The sequence below is a fragment of the Streptopelia decaocto genome, assembly GCF_964273445.1.
Source record: "Streptopelia decaocto genome assembly, chromosome: 1".
Taxonomy (NCBI): Eukaryota; Metazoa; Chordata; class Aves; order Columbiformes; family Columbidae; genus Streptopelia; species Streptopelia decaocto.
In genome coordinates, this window is record NC_138663.1 from 156871156 (window position 1) to 156889412 (window position 18257).

Here is an 18257-nt window from a genome sequence, read left to right on the forward strand (position 1 = left end):
TTTATTTTAAAATCTTTATTTTGCATGTTTGCAAGTGCCCTGTGCATAATAAGGTTGTGCTTTTCTAGTTGCACTTAAGTATAATTGCAGCCCATTTCAATGAAACAAATTCCTGTTTGGCAGCTGCATCCTCAAGTAATGGTATAATTTAGTCTAAGCTGTTTTGTACTTCCGTTTTCTGAAAACAAAAGGGGCTGGTGCTAAATAAAAGTGTAACTAAATGTTCTTGAACTATTGTCTACCTTGTTTTACACAGGAAGATCTGTTTTTGTATATTTGACTATACTGCTAGTTTCCTTCTTAACTCTTAAAGAAGCCTTATGAAGCATTATTTTCTGGAGTTCAGCATCTAGATATTAGAGAGACTGCATAAAAAGTAAATGCATTGAACTTCCTGGAGAAAAAGACATAATAAATTGTTATATTCTTGACTAATACTTAATTTTATTCTTTTCATCAAGTCATCAGAAGTAAACTTCCATTGTGGATGGGATGGACAAACACTTGGTCAAACTTAATGGCATGGTTGCCGTAAGCTGAATTAGCAATATCTTATGCAGGTGTGAGAGCAGAGAGAGGGGGAACAGAAAGGGATATGAACTACTTATGTTAGGTCTGCAGGGTAAGAAATCTGTGCCTGAAGTTGTGCCTTCTTAAAAATGCTAGCAATAAAAGAGGATATTTGTGCTTCTCTACATCTTGATCTGCTTTCTGCAGTTTAAGGTGACTTTCTCTTCTATTAGAGACTAGGTAAAAATTCATGTCAAGTTAAATTTAGGATGTCAGTTATATTGATGTGAGATAATTAACTGCCCAAAGAAGTGGAGCAGAGCTAAGAATTGAATGAAGGTGGTGGCTTAGTTTCCACAGCTGTCTGGTTGCTCTAGTGGGCCGGAGTCTAAAATAGGGATGTGCTTCTCCAGGGAGTTGAATTTTCTCTCAGATGTATTTTGAGTGGTAAATACAGCCACTGAGGTTTGTGCACTTGGAGGTTGCAACTTGTTAGTGTTAAAAAGAAACAAAGGCAAAACCAAAATACCCTTTTCAAAACCCGGGGAAAAGAATTTAGCATACAATCATATGCTAAAACTGGTGCACGGAGGAGTTTGGTTAGTCAGACCTTCAAAATTACAAAAAATGTGAATTAGGTTGCACGCCAGATTGCTTTTCAGTACACTAAAGAATTGTGTAGAAATGATCCTGGTAAGAATTGCTGCCTGTTATTTTGCAAGTGTGTGTACGCTGAGCAGTGACGCTAAGTAGCAGCATAGTAGGACACTAGATTGGATTATAAAAACGAAGCTGAAGCGTGACTTGAGTTTATGCCACAGTTAAGGGCAGGAATGAAAGATACTGTTGCTGGAGAGTTGAGGTTCTATCAAGTGACTTCAATCAAAATGTGTGAAGATTTGTTGCATTGTCGTCTTGGTGTGTTGTGGTGTTTTTTTTTGTTTTTTTTTGTTTTTTTTGAGGGTTATCATAGAATCATAAAATCGTTTCTGTTGGAAGAGACCCTCAGGATCATAGAGTCCAAGCGTGACCTAACTCTAGCACAGAGTGACGGACATCTACAATGCTGGAGGGTTCTGAGGAGGTAGGATGAGCTGAGAGCGCCAAGAATGTGTAAGACAAATGAGCTACCTGGCTCAAGAGAGCAAGGAGGCTGAGGGAGACTGGTAGCTTACTTGGAAGAGTTCAGTGCTTTAAAATTGAAGGTACAAAGACTTTTTTTAAATTTTATTTTTGAGTTCATATCTTTGTAGAGTATATAAGATTTTTACTGTGAAGACAATTTGATTTTTAAGGTAAAATTTTAAGATGGACTTAGCGCTAAGATTAAAAAAGAGCATCTGTACCCTCCCAGAAAAGAACAACACATCAGTTTGTGGCATTGGTCCTGGAGAAGGTATTTGGTTAGTGGCTGGTTGTTGATAGTACCTGAGTAAGTGATATTAATGTAGAAAAAAGTAACACTTAAGGTTTTATACTTCTAAAGAGGCCCAGTTGTAACAAAAATATTTTAAAATATTGAAGTCTTGATTTTAAAGTGCTGTAAAAGACTTGGGCTATTTTACATGGTCATTTTAGAGAAGCACATTCTCTTTTGTGTTTGACTCATAAGCTTAAGGCATTAAAATGGATCCACCTTTTTTTTTTTTCCAGAATACAGCATGCTTAGGGGCTGGCCTTTGTCTGTCATGCATTCCCACCATGACAGATTTAGCAAACTGCAGCTGAGATGTTAGACTAGTTTGCACTTTCTGCTGCTCGTGCAGGGGAAGGAGCTATTGTTTTCACTGGATCACTGGCATGTTGGTTACTTTGATGCCAAAAAGCATATGGTTTTGCTGCTGCTTGTATTTTCAACCAAAGAATGCAGGCAAGAACAAACAGAAATCCTAAGAAAGAGCCTGTTAGAGAGTCTCCGCAGAAGTGCAAGGATGCAAGTCCTTGTGAAGCAGAAGGGGAGAGTCCTGTGGTGGTGCTGGTAAGAATTATTTAAAGCAGCTGTCTCTTCCCTTTAATAATTCTAGTTCTGTCTGCCAGTGAAACACTGCTTAATCTGACGCTAAGGAGAAGCTCCAGCATTCTTACTTGTAAAGAAGATGGATCCAAGATACATATTTTATTATTTTTGTGTTATCTGCATTTTAAATTAATTTTTGTTGTTCCAGTTTACCAAATCTTTGGTCTCTCTGAGTGTGACTTTGGAATTTGGTTTTCATATTAGCTGGTTTTCAGTGTATATTCTGTCTAGAATAGTTGTACAGCTCTTTGAACCTAACATGGAAACTACTTATGCTTTAAAATGCATTTGAGCACCTCTGTTTTTTTTAACTGCTGAGCATATCTTTCAGTTAAAATATATTAAAACTCTCTAAAGGCTGTGCATGCAATGGTTAAATTTTACTTAAATTGTTCTAAGAACTGTCTAAATAATTCAGGTATACTTCTGTTAAAGGATCTATTTTTTTCAATGCATATTATTTAGGAATTTAAAGTTTTAAAGTAGCTTCCAGTGAGGGAAAAGGGAATATTTTTGTATCTGGGGCAAGCAATCAAATAAAAGCTTTTTTCTTTATATCACTACACACTTAGTTCTGTTCGAATTTTAACAGCACAGCAAGAGAACATAATAAGCAAGCTGTAAAGAGTCCACAAACTCTCTCCAGCTAGGACAATAAACCTTTTCAAATAACAGAGGAAGACTGTTAAACTAATAAATTATGTATCAGAGAGAAGTACTTTGATAGTTCTTACAAAAAAAATCTCGATTTTACTTAGTAATATCTCATACTTAATTGCTGAATTAAAGGATGATAGTCTTCTCGTTAATGGTCTCACTGTGGTTGAAGGTAGTGGGAGCTGTGACCACAAATGATGGTCCCCCCCTTATTTGAGCTTCATGCTACGCATTTAAGAATGGAACGGAAAGATTTTGGCTATCTATATTTAGTAATACACATCTGTAACTTTATGGGAATTGTTACTGTATATAACTGAAAGCTTACATGTGTATTAGTAAGACAAACTTTCTTTTACACTGTTTTCTTTAGTTTCATTCTATTCAGAGCAGTTGTTAGTAAAACATGTTCTTTTTTTGTAAGGGTGTGTTCTGATTTCTGGTCCAGATTTTGATCAGTACAATATGAGCTAATCTTGTGTGTGCTTTCCTGCCTTTGGAATGTTCAACTTTATTTAGAACTGGTTTTATTCCCCCATGAATACTCAGAGAGGATATTAGTGTTTCTGCAGATACTTAGAGTACTGCAGTTGATCAGCAGGCGTATGTACTTAAAAGAAAAGTAGTAAAACATAGCTGTGTTTACTTATAACCATTTATGAAGTACATCCTTATAATTTTTCACGTACTACTTAATTTAATGTTCATGGATTAATGTACCTCCAGTGTTTGCCCTTCCTTTTTTCATTTTTAGATGAAGCGGGTGCGTTCAAGACAAAGGTCAATATTTCAAGGGAAGAACATTTAGGTTGCACACAGGTCACATATATGTTTTCGCTGTTGTTTCAGTTGCTATTTTGGTCTTCATCTGTTACATATATAGACAAATGTATGTATGACATATATATGTATGTAGATAAATGTATATATGGCATATAATATCCCTTTTTTTTGCTTCTGCTTTTGTCTAGTTAATTGAGGAAAAATAGATGAAATGGTGAAAGGACACTTTGCACTTTTGTACTGCGAGGCATAAAGCAAAAAGTAGGGCGCTGTGTTTCATTTAACGCGGACACTTGGGTCCATTTTTATTGCATTGGGTTGTGATGTTGCAGTAGATTTTTACTGCCACAGTGAATGCAGGTATTTTCTCACCGGTGTAGAGTGCAATAAGTTAATAAGTAAGAGTCATAATGTTCCTAGTTGGTGTAACAAAATCCAAACAGCAGAACTTCTTGTTTTCTGGATTAGAAACCTTAGAAATGTGTTAAAGAGCAATCCTGAAAAGCATTGGCAACAGGAGGCTTCTGGTTTACTCTGGTAATACTTCTCATTAACTGTTGCCTAAAACATTATTTCAGGTGTGGATGTATTCCTTTTGTATGGGTGATTATGATGTGATTTACTTAGCACTCGAGTTGTTTGAGTGTTCTTTGTAAAGATGAGACAGAATCGGCTGTTAGGACTTCAAGGAAGCACCAAGTTTTTTATGATATTCATTTGATCTTTTTAAGTGTAGTTCACAGAAGGTCTGCTAAAGCATTGAGAGAAAGGAGTAGTTGTAACTGTAAACATCCCATGTGATATTACAACGTTATTTGAGTGAGCACTCTGCCTGAGTTAACTTTTCCTGGGCAGGTGGGTAGGTTCACAAGTGAAATCATCTGCTGTTTTCAGTGCCAGTATGTTAGTTCGTGTGCTGTCTTGTTTTCCTGCAATTTGAACTAGACCATGTCATAATTTTGCTTTGGAGGTTAACAAGCGAGAAGAGTCCATGGAAAAAGCATTTAGATTTTCCGGGTGGTGCCTCAGAACCTTACTGACTTGCTGTTGTGCTAGCTGTTGTAGGAGTTACCAGATTAGTACACGTGCTGTCCTGTTGCGTTTTGATAGAAGTAGTAACTGCTTATCAAATCAGATGATGTTTATGGAAACTCGGAACTTCTGGAGGCCATCTTTCCGCTTGGAAACACACTTGCAGGAGAAGGTGTCAGACACTTGAGCTCCTGTGTTCAGCAGAACATTGCCCGAATCTGATTCTAGTGTCAGAACTTTCTATGCTGTTAAGAGAACTTTGCAGGACACAGCATACTTGCTTTGCATCTGAAGGCAAAGCAAATCACAGAGAAGACTAGGAATTAAACAACTGGAACTGCATTCATATTAACACCCTGAGGTGGCAATACAGAAGGTATCAAAATGTTTCAGCACTGGGAAGTGTTGTTGTGTTTAAATGGACCTTGACCATCAATGAAATACTTCTAAATAAAAGTGCAATGCTTTGTAATTTAGACTGTATTCATTGAGTTTTGGAAACCCTTCTGTTGCAGCCCCCTGAAGACTTGGGTCAACAGTAGAATAAGAGTTTTGAGGATTTCACATTAAACTGAAAAAAAATAAAGGAAAAGTTAATTATTGTTTTTTAAAGAAACACTATGCAAAAACACCTGTATAACTGTCTACTCTCTGTGTGGCTCACTCTGTGTCTGTAGCCCCAGTGAGCACTTCTGCTCTGTTTATGTAAGCATGAGAACAGGTGACTGAATGCATTTCATTCTTTCAAGTTCTATAGAGCCAAAAGTTTCAAATTTGTCAGTGATGCAAATGTATGCATAGTGCTATTTTTTTTACATAAACTTATAGCAGCATGTTCCCTCCCACTGCTTCAAAGTTTACATCACAAATTTAACCCTACCTAAGAAAGGGGGTAGTGAATAATGTAATATTTAAGAATAAACTCTAGAATACATATAATTTTTTGAATGGATTTTTAATTTGATAAAAAATAACCCAACCCGGGCGATTTATTTTGAGTTTGTGGTTGTGGGACAATAAGACGCAGGGAGCTGTTGTCTGTGTTTAGTATTAAATAGTCTTATTGTTTGTCCAAAGTGGCTTGTGTCATTTCAGTGTTGCAAAATGTGTAACACCGTATATTCATCAATGTATATATTGTGTTGCCTGCCTAGTTCTTGTAGCTCCGTTCTGCTCTTTATAGAGACTTGTTAATTTGCAGGTGTATGTGCTAAATATGTTTTAAGGTAAATGATTTTTTTGTAGCATGAGGCTAAGAATACTCAGTGTGCTTACATGACCATCCTTTGTTTTGTGAGAACGCAAGATAAAGATAACATTTGTCTCAATTTAAACATACAAGAAGAAAATGTACTGTATTATTTTTTCTGTAATATATAATGTAGGAAATCACTGGACTCCTACCTTAAAATTCCTCTTATCTGATGGCTTTTGACACTGATTGTCTAAATGTATAAGCTATATTCTGGCAGATTAAAACGGTTACCTTGTGGGTGTCCTGACTGCTGTTTTGAAATATTTCTTATTTCTGATAAGTTTCCATACCTATATCACACTGGCAAAATGCAAAGTGGTACGGCAGATACTTTGCTATTTTATCTTCCTACAAATAAGGCATTGGCTAGCTTGAGTGCTGGACCCCACGAAGACTTATGCTCTTAGCGCTTCCTTATGGAAATAAAAATGTTGTTTGTTGCAAATTAATTGGAAAAGTTAATCCTTGTTTGAAAGACTGAGTTTTATCTGTGTCAGCTGGTCCATAAATCATATCCAACAATACTTTGCCTATCCGGAATATTTTATATTACGTGAAGTAACAGACCGGAGAATCTTTTTTATTTTTCTGAAGAGCTTGGGAGAGAATCTGCTTCCTTGTGCTGGTGTAGGTTTGGCTAAATGCCAACATCAGTGTGCTGTTTATTGTTTTCTTTTTTTATATCTGGTTGAAACAGATAAAACATCTTCTTCCTTTTGAATCTGACAAATGACTAAGAAAGAAATTAGTAACTTTGGAAAAACCTAGGGAAACAAATTCTTGATATTTCTGCAAATCAGATACTCTACTGATTAAAGAGGAAGATGATGTAGTTTTCTGTCACCACTGCCTGTGTGTCCCATTGAAGAGCTCTATATTCAGCACCTCAGCTCCAGATAGCTTTAGATTCTTTAAAAGCTTCTAATGAGGGAAGATTCTTTTTTAATCTTGTCTTTATATCATGTAAACAAAACGTGAGCAGAGCTCTTTTTCTTGTAAGATTCCTCTTTATCAATTTTCTGTTTGTGGTGGACCCATTTCATGACTATAGGGTAGAGACATGCATTTGCAATGAATTTGATGCTCTCTGAAGCTGCAGTAATGCATCTTTGTTTTTTGAATTAGCTGCATTACAGAAGTGATTTTTGTGTGTGCGCGCCCATGAAATAATTTTAGTCATGGTGTTTTTAAAAGTAGTCCTTTTCCTCTATTTTTGTGAGTAAAATGAGAAGAGACAGAGCTAGCATCCTTCCAGTCTTCACCTGTTGTCTTCCCAAGAGAGTTTTCAGGAGGATGGACGTAGCTCTTCAGCACTGTTGAGAAAAGGGTGAAAGTGCTACTTACGTGCAGCACCACATAAAAATTCATTACCTGGCAGCTTTCCCTTCCTATAAGTTAGTGGAACTGGTGGTGTGATCTGTTTGTTTCCTACTTCAGACAGTAGATGTCCTGATACATGAACCTTATGACTCTATTGACCATGTATATGTTTATTCTTTCCTTCCCAAATTGCATTTTAAGTGCAATAAAATACGTGGCCTGAATTAATTTTTTATTTCTGAGGGCACTTTAAAAATTTTGAGCTGCACTGTAGCCGATCAACAGAATTCAAAAATGCTTCTGCAACAGCTTTAATAAGGACAGACTTTCATGTTCTGAATCTCTGCTGCTTCTGAAAGGGTCCCATCAGCTCCCATATATCGGCAGAAGTTGTGATGTAGCCATCTGATCAGCATTTCAGAGCCAATCTAGCTGAATGCTCACTGCTTGGGAGGAACCTCCTGAAGCCAGATTACCTCCTATTCTGTCTCAAAACATGACTGTTTGGTACTCCTGTAAGAACGCTCAGGAACGTGTCACCACAAAGAGAGGGTCCTTCTAGTGTCCACCCTCCTTTCAGTTAATTTAAGCCAATTGTGAAGCCAAGTCTTTAGTTAGCAGAAAAGACTGATTGTATACACAACTCAAACGGACTTTCTCCCCCACTGATTTCTTAGTCACCATTTAATTTGGGGTATTTATTTTTGTTTCTCCTAAAGGTCAGTCATCCTGCACCATGTTCAAATCAACCTGTCATTGCAGCACGTTGCTTATAATTTTTCATGACAAACTCTTCAGAAGGAATGGTTACGTGGTAAAGGCCAACTTGGCCAAATGGACTGACTTGGCCCTAGTACTGTAGTAGTCTTTAAACCTTGGTTTGATATACAAGGATACTGCCCAAGAGCTCAAGCTCTTGCTTGCCTGGGTAGGTAGGTAGAGACCTGTTACTTACATTGTCGGGGGAAAAAGGTGAGCAAAGGATGTCTTGCTTTCTGAATGGTAAGTGTTGTTTTGTATTTCATTTAAAGAGCAGTAAAATTTGAGAGGCTCTTCATACTCTGTGTTATCCCCATTCGCTTATGGAAGTGAATTTATGCTGGGCAGTTATTGCCTGTGAAGAGTTGGAGAAGTTAGGTGAAGTTACTGGAATTTCTTTGGAATCAGAAATTGTGATGACAACCTGGCAGAGTGGAGCTGTTCAACCTGAAATTTTGTGTTGGGGCAATTTGGTAGAGCCTGCATCTAGGAAATGTGTCAAATAGTTGGATGAATATGATGTATCTGGCCTTCTGAGTACTAAGGAAGCTTGGAGCACACTATTTCTTTAGTTTAGGATTCATTGCAGCCATGTGAATATTCAAAGACAGACTTAACAAAAGTTCTCTTGCAACCAAAATATTTAATGTCATTAGTATATTAGAGAAAATGTGACCTTTTCTTACGCTGTGTTTACATGCTTTCCTTATACTTTTCTGAACTAAGTCAAAATGGCCCAACCATTTCAGCTACAGATGTGCCACATGAACAAAATCTTAAACCTTTTCTCAATGGGCGCTGCTGTTAGCTCTTGGCTTCATGATAAAGCATGTTCATGAATGAGTGGAGAAAATGCAGCAGCAGCTGTGGTCCAGGTGCTGAGCTCTCAAAATGTCTTGGGCTACAATATACAGCGAACTGAACAGCTGTTATCCAGCTCTGGGGAGAAAGATGGCAAACTCAACAAAAGCGTTTTCCACATTTGCTCCTACCTGTATGGGTCTGTTATATAGCATATGAACTTTTAGTAGATCCTTCCAGTATGATTGTAAATGGTAGTTATTTTTGTTAATAAATATACATTTTGGTCATCAGTTTTAGTCGATTTATTTTCCAGATTTTGCCTTTTTGGGCTTTTCAGCTGTGATGCTCTGTTATGTTCTTGCCTTTTCTTAATGTGCTAGATATGAGGAAATCATAAGTAGCTTTTGAGAAGCGTGTGAGCTAAGCCTGAAAACTTTATCTGAGTACAGCTTTCCTAATTCCTTGAAAAAACAAGCTTATTTGATTCACTTTTGGATGAAGAAAATACCTGTAAGTTTTCTCTGGAATATTATTAACATACTAATGATTAATAGCAGTTACTGCTAGATGTGAAGATATTCTGTGTAGTACAGCTGAAATTTGAAAGGTTATTAACATAAGTTATGAAAAGATATGTATAAATTTCGTCTTTTCTGATTACCTACAATGATGGCATACGCTGACCTTGCTGGTGTTCTTTCTCATGTTTCATACATGTTACTTTGAAATTAGTAATCTTCAAAGTATCAATTGGGAAGCGTCTTGAAAGTGCCACTTGTAAAAGGAAAAAAAATAAAGCATACTTTTTGTGTCTGATATGGTTATGCCCAATTTTAGTTGCAGAAAGTGCAAGCTAAATTATAACTCTAGCTTTGCATTAGTTTGCATGCTCCAAGGCTTCCCCACTGAGAGCCCTCTCCGAAGCTGCTTGGCCATCTGACCACTGAACAGAACGCTTGGCAGGTGAAGGTTTTTCCCTGATTGTGCACAGCCGGCTGTAATGCCCTGACAGCGGTATGGGGTTTAAATGTTGAATCAATGCATAGTAACTGAAAGCTACTTATGCAATTAAGAGGAAGCTGATGGCATATAGGAATTTTGAAAAAACTGTAGAAAAGGAGGAATGTCAATTAGCTTATCCCTACTGCAGGTAACAACTCAATTAAAACAAGGCTCAGTCTTAGTTTTGAGCTTGAGTTTTAATCCCTGCTAAACCCAGATCAGAGCTTTCTGGGCAGTATCAAGCAAAGGTAACCAGCAACATAAGAGACTGATTTCTTTAGAATTCTTTGTTTTTTCTTTTTTTTTTTTTTTTTTTTCAGTGAGAATACATACATTCTTATTCTGACAGCTCTGATTTAGTGTGTTTTGTGAAATAGTTGTTTCTTTCTTCTATGGCAAATAACATGCTTGTCTCTGTAATTATCAGTTTTACTTATCCATATGGTACAGTGTGACATAGAGTCTACATTTTGAATACTCTTAAGTTTTCAATGCAGATGAAATCTCATTCTGCCAGTTTTTAGAGTAACTTCTTAAAAATGTGTCAACAACTGTAATTTTTCCTCATATATCTGAGTTTATTTTCCTTTTTTTTTTTTTTTCCCTAGGCAAAACCAAAGCTCATAGAACCAATAGACTATGAGAATGTCATCGTTCAGAGGAAAACACAGATTTTGAATGATGGTTTACGTGAGATGCTACTGTTCCCTTATGATGACTTTCAGGTAATTTAATCCTTGCTTCCCCTTTTTCTTTTTTTTAAGACAGATTTTTAGCAGTAGTAGTCATGAGATGATAGCTTACAACTTCTTTGTTTCTTAACTCTTTTTAGCTAAAAAAACCCCCAAATCTCTAAACTCTTTGCCATGAGGAAAATTTATGTAATGATAGTAGTGTTCAAATACTAGATGACTCAGGAGGATGCCCTATACCAGGTGTTGGCTTTGGGACTGACAAGCATGAGTAGGCTACACCACCACCCAGATGACCTTCTACAGTGTGGCTCTTCAGTGTTGTAGATCAAGAGGAATCAAGGATGCTTCTGCCAAGTGTACTCTTATCTAATTGACTAGTTCACTTACTGGGGTCCTACTGGTAAAGAGCTCCGAATTATCAATGGGGAAGAAACAAGCCTATCAAGAATATCCTCAGGCATTTTGTTTGAGCAGTCTGGGAGATGTCTGAAGTGCTTTACTGCTGTTTAAAGTGGCCTTTTCTGCACTTCTTAACCTATACGAATGAAGCTAGTCCATAAGGCTCAGTCTGACGCTTTAAAAAGAGTGACTGAATTTTGCTGACAAACTGTAATGCCTTTTGTCATCCTTTGTTTGGATTCTGTGATCAGACTTTCATCAAGGCAATTATTAATGTGTGTGTTACATCAGAGGATTTCCTTCAGGTTGTCACGATTTTGGAATATAGTCAGATTTCCTGTTTCTTTATCCCTCAGCAGTGTAATATCTGAACACATTTTCTGGGCCTCCCCTATATAGTCTTCGGCAGAGTCTACTTTATACTTGATTTATACGTAGATTCGTTTGTACTATCAAACTGTATTATTATACTGTCAAACTTTTATTTTCTTCTAAGATTTGCTGGCACTAACTTACCTCAAATATTTTTATTGTACACATGACTCTCCAATACTACTTTGATCTGTCTAGTTTGTTTTCAACATTTATGTCTGTCATTCAATTTATTAAGAAAATATTAGCAAGTAAGAAAACAGAAATCCCTTATGTACTTATATATATTTTGCAAGTTAAAGGGTTTAACCCGGTGCAGTTTTCCAGAATAATATTTACAGTTCTGAAACCATTTGTCTTGATATGGTTGCCAATATAATTTGAATTATTTAAATAATGGCATATTTTCTGTTTCGCATACTTTTTTTTTTAATTCCTTTTTCTTAACTTGTTGCTGTTACTATGATGTGTGGGCAGCTCTCAGATAAGCCTTGGCTCAAATTTTTGATACTGCCCTTGTCCCCTGCAAGATGAATTTTTAAAAGTGAGGTATTTAGAACTACCTGTATACACTCTTAGAACAGTTTATAGGTGGAAACTCCTTCCATTGTCTAAAAACCTGTTCAAGCCATTTCCTCTTAGAGCATTCAGTTTTTATTTTTACAAAGTTTTTCTTTGTGCTTAGGTTGAATTGATTACAATCTAAAAAACACTTGCCTAAAAAGGAAGCCAAGCCCCGTTAATTTATAAAGACATTAAGAGTAAGGCTATTTTGTTACCAACATGGCTGTAAAACTAACACTTAAAATGGCACTAGAAAATACTAACTTTAGTCACTTGATATCACTTTTTGGTAGGTTATAGAAGCAGCTACACAGTTTCAAAGATACAGATTGATGCCACTTGAAGTTGTGCTATAGTTGAAAATACTTTGGGAGACACTGGAGACACATGTTTGTGCTTAACTTGGATAACTTTTTTTTTTCCAGGTAATGCAGTTAGATAACTGAAATGTAATTTAATAGGTGTGAGAAGTTAGATATTAAATGAGACCTAATATGAATTGTCAGTCCATATGAGAAAAGAATGCTTGCACGGCACGTGGCTTCTTTGGACCACGTATAGCTCGCTTGTCCTCCTGTCCTCCTGTCCTTTCCTTCTTTCTTTCCTTTCTTACTTGTGATGAAAGTGATTTGCCTGGTAAGTCACCTTTTCCTGTTCAACTGTGACTATTCTCCAGACATGCCATTGGAAGTAGCTCTAAGTACAAACCACTACCAAAGTAATATTTGAGCAAGGGTGGAGCAGAAAATACTCTGGGTTGCAAAAACTCATAAAGATTGAAGGATTTTTCTCCAGCTAGCTGATCTTAGTTACATGACCCTTTCCAGATTTCTACTTAACTGCATTTACCATCATCCTAGACTTGGTTAGCTGAGGTTATGAATCCTCTTTTCTGTCCTTTTATGTATGTGTTTGGTAGCAGCTCCTTTGCCTTTCAGAAAAGCATGATTTTTGTCCTGCTTCATGCTGATTTTCCAGTCCACATAAGTAGGCTTGTAATTTCTTTCTTTGGAGTTTCTACATCTACCTTGATGCTATTATATCCAAATAATAGCAAGCTTTGATTTTCTGTAGTTTCCAGAAGAGCTCTTAATCAGCAACTTTCTCTCTATATAATGGATCATATTTTAAATTACCATTTCAAGACTGTTTCATTCACTTTTCACAAACTCATGTTCTAATTTTTCTGCACTGAATTCACTAATCAGGTTGTTCCATAACTTGTTCTCATCAAATTTATAGGGACAGTCATGTGTTTGCAGATCCTTTTTGCTGTTAACATCATAGTTGGATTTCATTCTAGTAACTGGACTGTCTGAACTATCAGTACCTTCGTGCTTTGTACTCTGTTCATTTCTAGCTGATTTTTTTGTTGTTGTTTTGTTTTTATTGTGGTCCCCATAAAGTGTGTTTGTTTATTTAAGATGATAGAACCACCTTCCTGCCACCCATTGGAACATCTGTTAATGTTCTTGCTACTCTCCATTACAGTGCTGTCAGTCATTCAAGGCTATACCTTTTCTAGCCTCTTGCTGAGAAGAAAGTATTCTCTTTCATAACCTTTAATGACTTATATCCATTGGGTACTCTTGTATCCAATTTTGTGCATCCTCATGGCTTATTATAATAATTCCAAGCCACCTGAATTTCAATAATTGACTCAATAGTGAGATGGCTTCATAACTAAATAGCATTAGTTTAATGGAGACCACTTTTGTGGATGACATTTAAATCATATGCTCTATGACTGTGAAACTGGTGGTTTACTTTAGCTGCACAATAGGTAAATTATTGAAAGAAACCTTAACAGAAAACTTTACTAATGATTACTTTACAATAAGATACCTTGTATCTCAATGCTTTTGTTGCATGATACCTAACTTCTGAGTACTACCTCCATTCTTAGCATGTATTGGGATAAATATTTCCTGTAAGTTTACTTGCAGCAAATACAATGTGGGCACATTCCTACCCAAATTAAATATGCCATTACAAAGTAATCCCACTGTTTTTTTGAAGGCATTTTTGTGCTTAGCTTAGACATTGTTTTATCTTTGTTACTTTTGGTTTTGAGCCATACAGATTTAGCACACTTTCACATAAAGCTCTTGGCTTTTAGTTAATGCAAGTTAAGTACATCTGAAAACAGATATTATGGCAACTTTGCAGAAATAAAAGTAAATACAGGTGCTGTTGCTTTAGTAATTATTTTTAGGAATTTGCTCTGAATCAAAACAAATTGATCCTTGAATTTCCCAGCTCTCTGATGAACTACTGCTGCTGATTGGTGAGCTGAGAAAGAAGTAGCATGCATTAACACTGTTACTAATATGGGCAAAATCAACAAATCAAATTCTCCTGATTTGTCACTGATCTTGCTACAGTACTAAGATAAACACCTTTTATGTGTGGAAGGCTAGAAAAAAACCTTACTATCATATATATAATTGCGTGGCAGGAAAAAGCAGCAGACGTTCCAGCAGTACGTACTGCTGGTTCAGTTTTACCGGATTTCACTATAGTGGTTGGACGTGATTCATGAGTTCATGGTTTTCTCATGGAAAGTGCCCCGGTCTCTGGGGCTTTTAAAAATAATATTTTTTTTTTTTTTAAGTGTAGTCTACCTGTATGCTTATAGAAAATATATTACATTACATGTAGTATGTTATTCTATATAAACTATAAATAATTTCCTATCCAATATCAAACTATTTCAGGCTGAGAGGACAATCTTGACATTCTGGCTTTTAGCTCTTATAAGGTAGTTTAATGCTTTTAATAACCTTTCTTCCCATAGCTTGTGAAAGCAGATTTTTTAAACTTAGTATGGTTTCAAATAAGGAATATATTTCTAGAATACATAAAACTTCATTCTTGAATTCTATTAGTATATGAATGAGTATCTTCTTGCAGTTTTTTTTTAAACTTTATATTTCAAGATTTGTTTGTTCCATTAAATATTTTTGCTTTTGTGGTTTTTGCTTTTAATACCTCTCCCACCCAAGCAGTTAGTGTAGTTGCTTTTCAGCAGAGTTCTGGACTAGATTAATGACATGACCATGAGTATGGGATTATTTTTTTTTCCTTTAAATATTCACTGTGCTTGGATACTGTAGCTTCAGATACGCTCCCCAGATAATGGGGTGAGGCTTTGGTAATGACAGAAATAGTCATCTTCCCAATCAAACTTTCAACAGAGATAAGTCAAGGTGATGTACTTACGTACCCTTTCTTTTTGACTGTTAATATGTGGAGTATTTTTCTTTTCACGTTTTTCTCTGATCCCTCCTGGTGCTGCAGTGTGTGGAGTACAGCTTACAGCTGAGGGACCCCAACCCCCTTCCAGGTCCAGGCTGTGCAAACTCATTTATCCATCTCAGATGCCCTAAGCTGTGAGATTCTTTTCCACACGGTGCAGAATAACTTCTCCTGCCATGCAGTTATTTTAATTTGTGGTCTGGAAGATTTTGTAAAGTTTTTGTCTTTTACACTTACAAATTTCACATACCCGAAGGCTTACTTTAGCATTGGTCTGAGAAGCAGAATTTCACGGTCACAGAGAGATTTCTTCTCTCTGGCAGCCGTTCTATTCCTCACTGAACTCAGGCATAGGATAAAAATCTGACTTGAGACACAGCCTTTGGTGGACTGAAACTTATATTTCAGTGATCCATGCCCTTCTTGCTAAACCTTCAGTTTAAGTGTGCTAGTCTAATTTTTTTGCCAGCTGAGATCTGCAGTTGAAATACTCTTTTCATTTTGGTGTGGGTTTGTTACTTTTCTTGAGTAATATTTTTTGTATGCAGTAATAACACTACCCTAATGTCTGTCTTCAAAATATTGGAGTTAGGTTGTCGTCATGGTGGAATTACTTTTACTAGTATTTTCTTGCCCATGTTGATGAAATACAGGAAAACACTTTTGCATGGCATGTATTTCTTACTGACTCTAATCTTACCCTTGCTGTGAAAGAAGGAACACATTGCTAATCGTTGAAAGCAAATTCTCATTAATTGGCTATTCTGAAACAGTGTATTCACAGAATGTTTTCTGCTGAGCTTCTGTCTTAGTCATAGTTATGTAACTGAGCATTGCCATAATGTGTCATCTTTCCTTTCATTGCAAGTTTCATGAATTGTTTTTTGTTTTTCAGACAGCATTATTGAAACGGCAGAGTCGATACATCCATTCAACAGTTCCTGAAAACGCAGAGAAGGAAGCTCAAAGCTTGTTTGTAACTGAGGTAATAATTGGAATTGCATATGGCAATTTTGTGTGTAACAGCAATATTATATTTGAATTGGTTTTCTTCTGCTTCATTTACCATTTAAAAACCAGGAAATAAAGCTCTGAAAAAAATATTAAATATTTATTGCCATTTACTTGTCAATGATTTCAAGGGAAAACTTCAGGAAAACCTAGTATTTTTTTTCATTGGTGGCTGGAAAAGAAGGATTACAGGATAACTTAATGATTTTGTTTGTGTAATTGGCTTTTGCAGATTTTTCTCCCCCACCTTCTTTATGCTTTTGGCTTTCTCAGATGAACATGTGATTTCAATACATAATATGGGGACCAATAGTAAATCTAAATGAATCAATGTGACCTTTTTTTCCCTGATAAAGTGTTTCACATCAGTCATTCTTAGTGTGTTCATAATAATATTTTGCAGTTTACTGGAACAGACATATTCATAACTCTCACACTTGTAGAGGCCAAAATTCATTATAACTGCTCAGTTTGTGTGCTATATGTAGAAGAAAACATCCTCAAACCTGAAGTTACTTATAATTGCTTGCTTATGTTGGCATTTCCTTGGTTCTGACTGTGATGTTGTGTTTTATTTAGTGTCTTGTTGAAGTCCTGTAGGAAAAAGTTTTAAGATTTTTGTCTCTCTTCATACTATCTACTGGTTTTCTACTGATATACTTCAAGCTGATATTTATCATCTGAAACAAAGAAATGTCTCTTGTAATTCCAAGCAAACTGAAAGAGCTTCGAATAGCTGAATCTACCTCAAACCTCAAAGTGATTTACCCACAGTGATACGTACCCCTAATACCCTATCTAAACAGTTCTAAGATAAATTTTAAGAAGGTAGAAAAGGAGGGAGGCGTATTATATGTAATTCATGAAGTTTAATAGCTTTCTGCAGAAAGAATTGCTTGGCAAGTACTAAATTCGTATTTTGAAATGTAAAGAAAATAGTTTTGAATTATTAGATGCTGCGCTTGTGTACATGCAAGTCTGTTTGTGGAACACATAAAACCTTGTACCCTATCGTTTCTGGCAACAGATTTTGTCAGTTTTATGTTACTTTTGCCAAAGCCAAGATAGATCAGTACTTTCATGTTGTAGCAATATGGGTGGAGTAAAATGCTATTTCCTGTGATCTAGACCAGAATGTAGTGACATAATTACTTTTCAACAGCTGCAAGCATGCAGTTTGTATTTAAATATTAATTTAATTGCACTACAAGTATAAATTTAAGGAAAATATGTTTTTAATTTCTCTGTATCAGTATGTGCGAAATTGAATATTTTATTTTAATAATTTATCATTTTTAATGCTGAGTTTTCTAAAGGTGCAGTCATGTTTTCAGCTCCAGCGAAATGCTGCTTTAACTTTTCAGACAACTGAAGATGGTTTATCTAGGTGTTGAGTATACGCACCATTTTCTGGCTTTGTGAAATACGTGTCTACAAGATGATAGTGTCCTGTTAAAAACATATCACTTGTTGCAAAAAGCTGTATTGCAAAAGAAGGGAAGTGTACAGAATTTTCAGAGATCAACATGTGACTGTAGTAGTTTATAAACAGCCATATCTTAAGAGGTTTTTATGTGTGTGTGTGTAGGAAATGCTGTTAATCCACTTCCAGTTAATACCGATATTTGGGTTTCATTAAAACAGTGCATCAAAACCTACAATTCAGACTGGCATGTTGTTAACTACAGATACGAAGATTACTCAGGAGAGTTTCGACAGCTTCCAAAGTAAGTGTGTTATATAGTGTTATAATAAAGATTTTGAATATGTGAAGGAACTTTATTTAACATAAAAGTGTGTACTACAGAAATGTATTAAT

General features: G+C 36.1%; 1 protein-coding gene across 8 annotated transcripts in view; it reads left to right on the forward strand.

Annotated features, from left to right (window-relative positions):
* The window catches only part of DOCK9 (dedicator of cytokinesis 9), a 125291-nt gene that overhangs the window by 26806 nt on the left and 80228 nt on the right, over window positions 1-18257 (forward strand). For 6 of the 8 annotated variants that reach the window (XM_082063009.1, XM_082063013.1, XM_082063015.1 and 3 more), the window contains exons 2-4: window positions 10748-10864; window positions 16323-16412; window positions 18083-18165. In XM_082063009.1, coding sequence (XP_081919135.1) covers window positions 10748-10864; window positions 16323-16412; window positions 18083-18165 — 290 coding nt within the window. Of the gene's footprint in view, window positions 1-2265; window positions 2489-10747; window positions 10865-16322; window positions 16413-18082; window positions 18166-18257 lie in introns of those variants that run through there. The other 2 variants (XM_082063010.1, XM_082063012.1) reach the window with 1 other exon arrangement.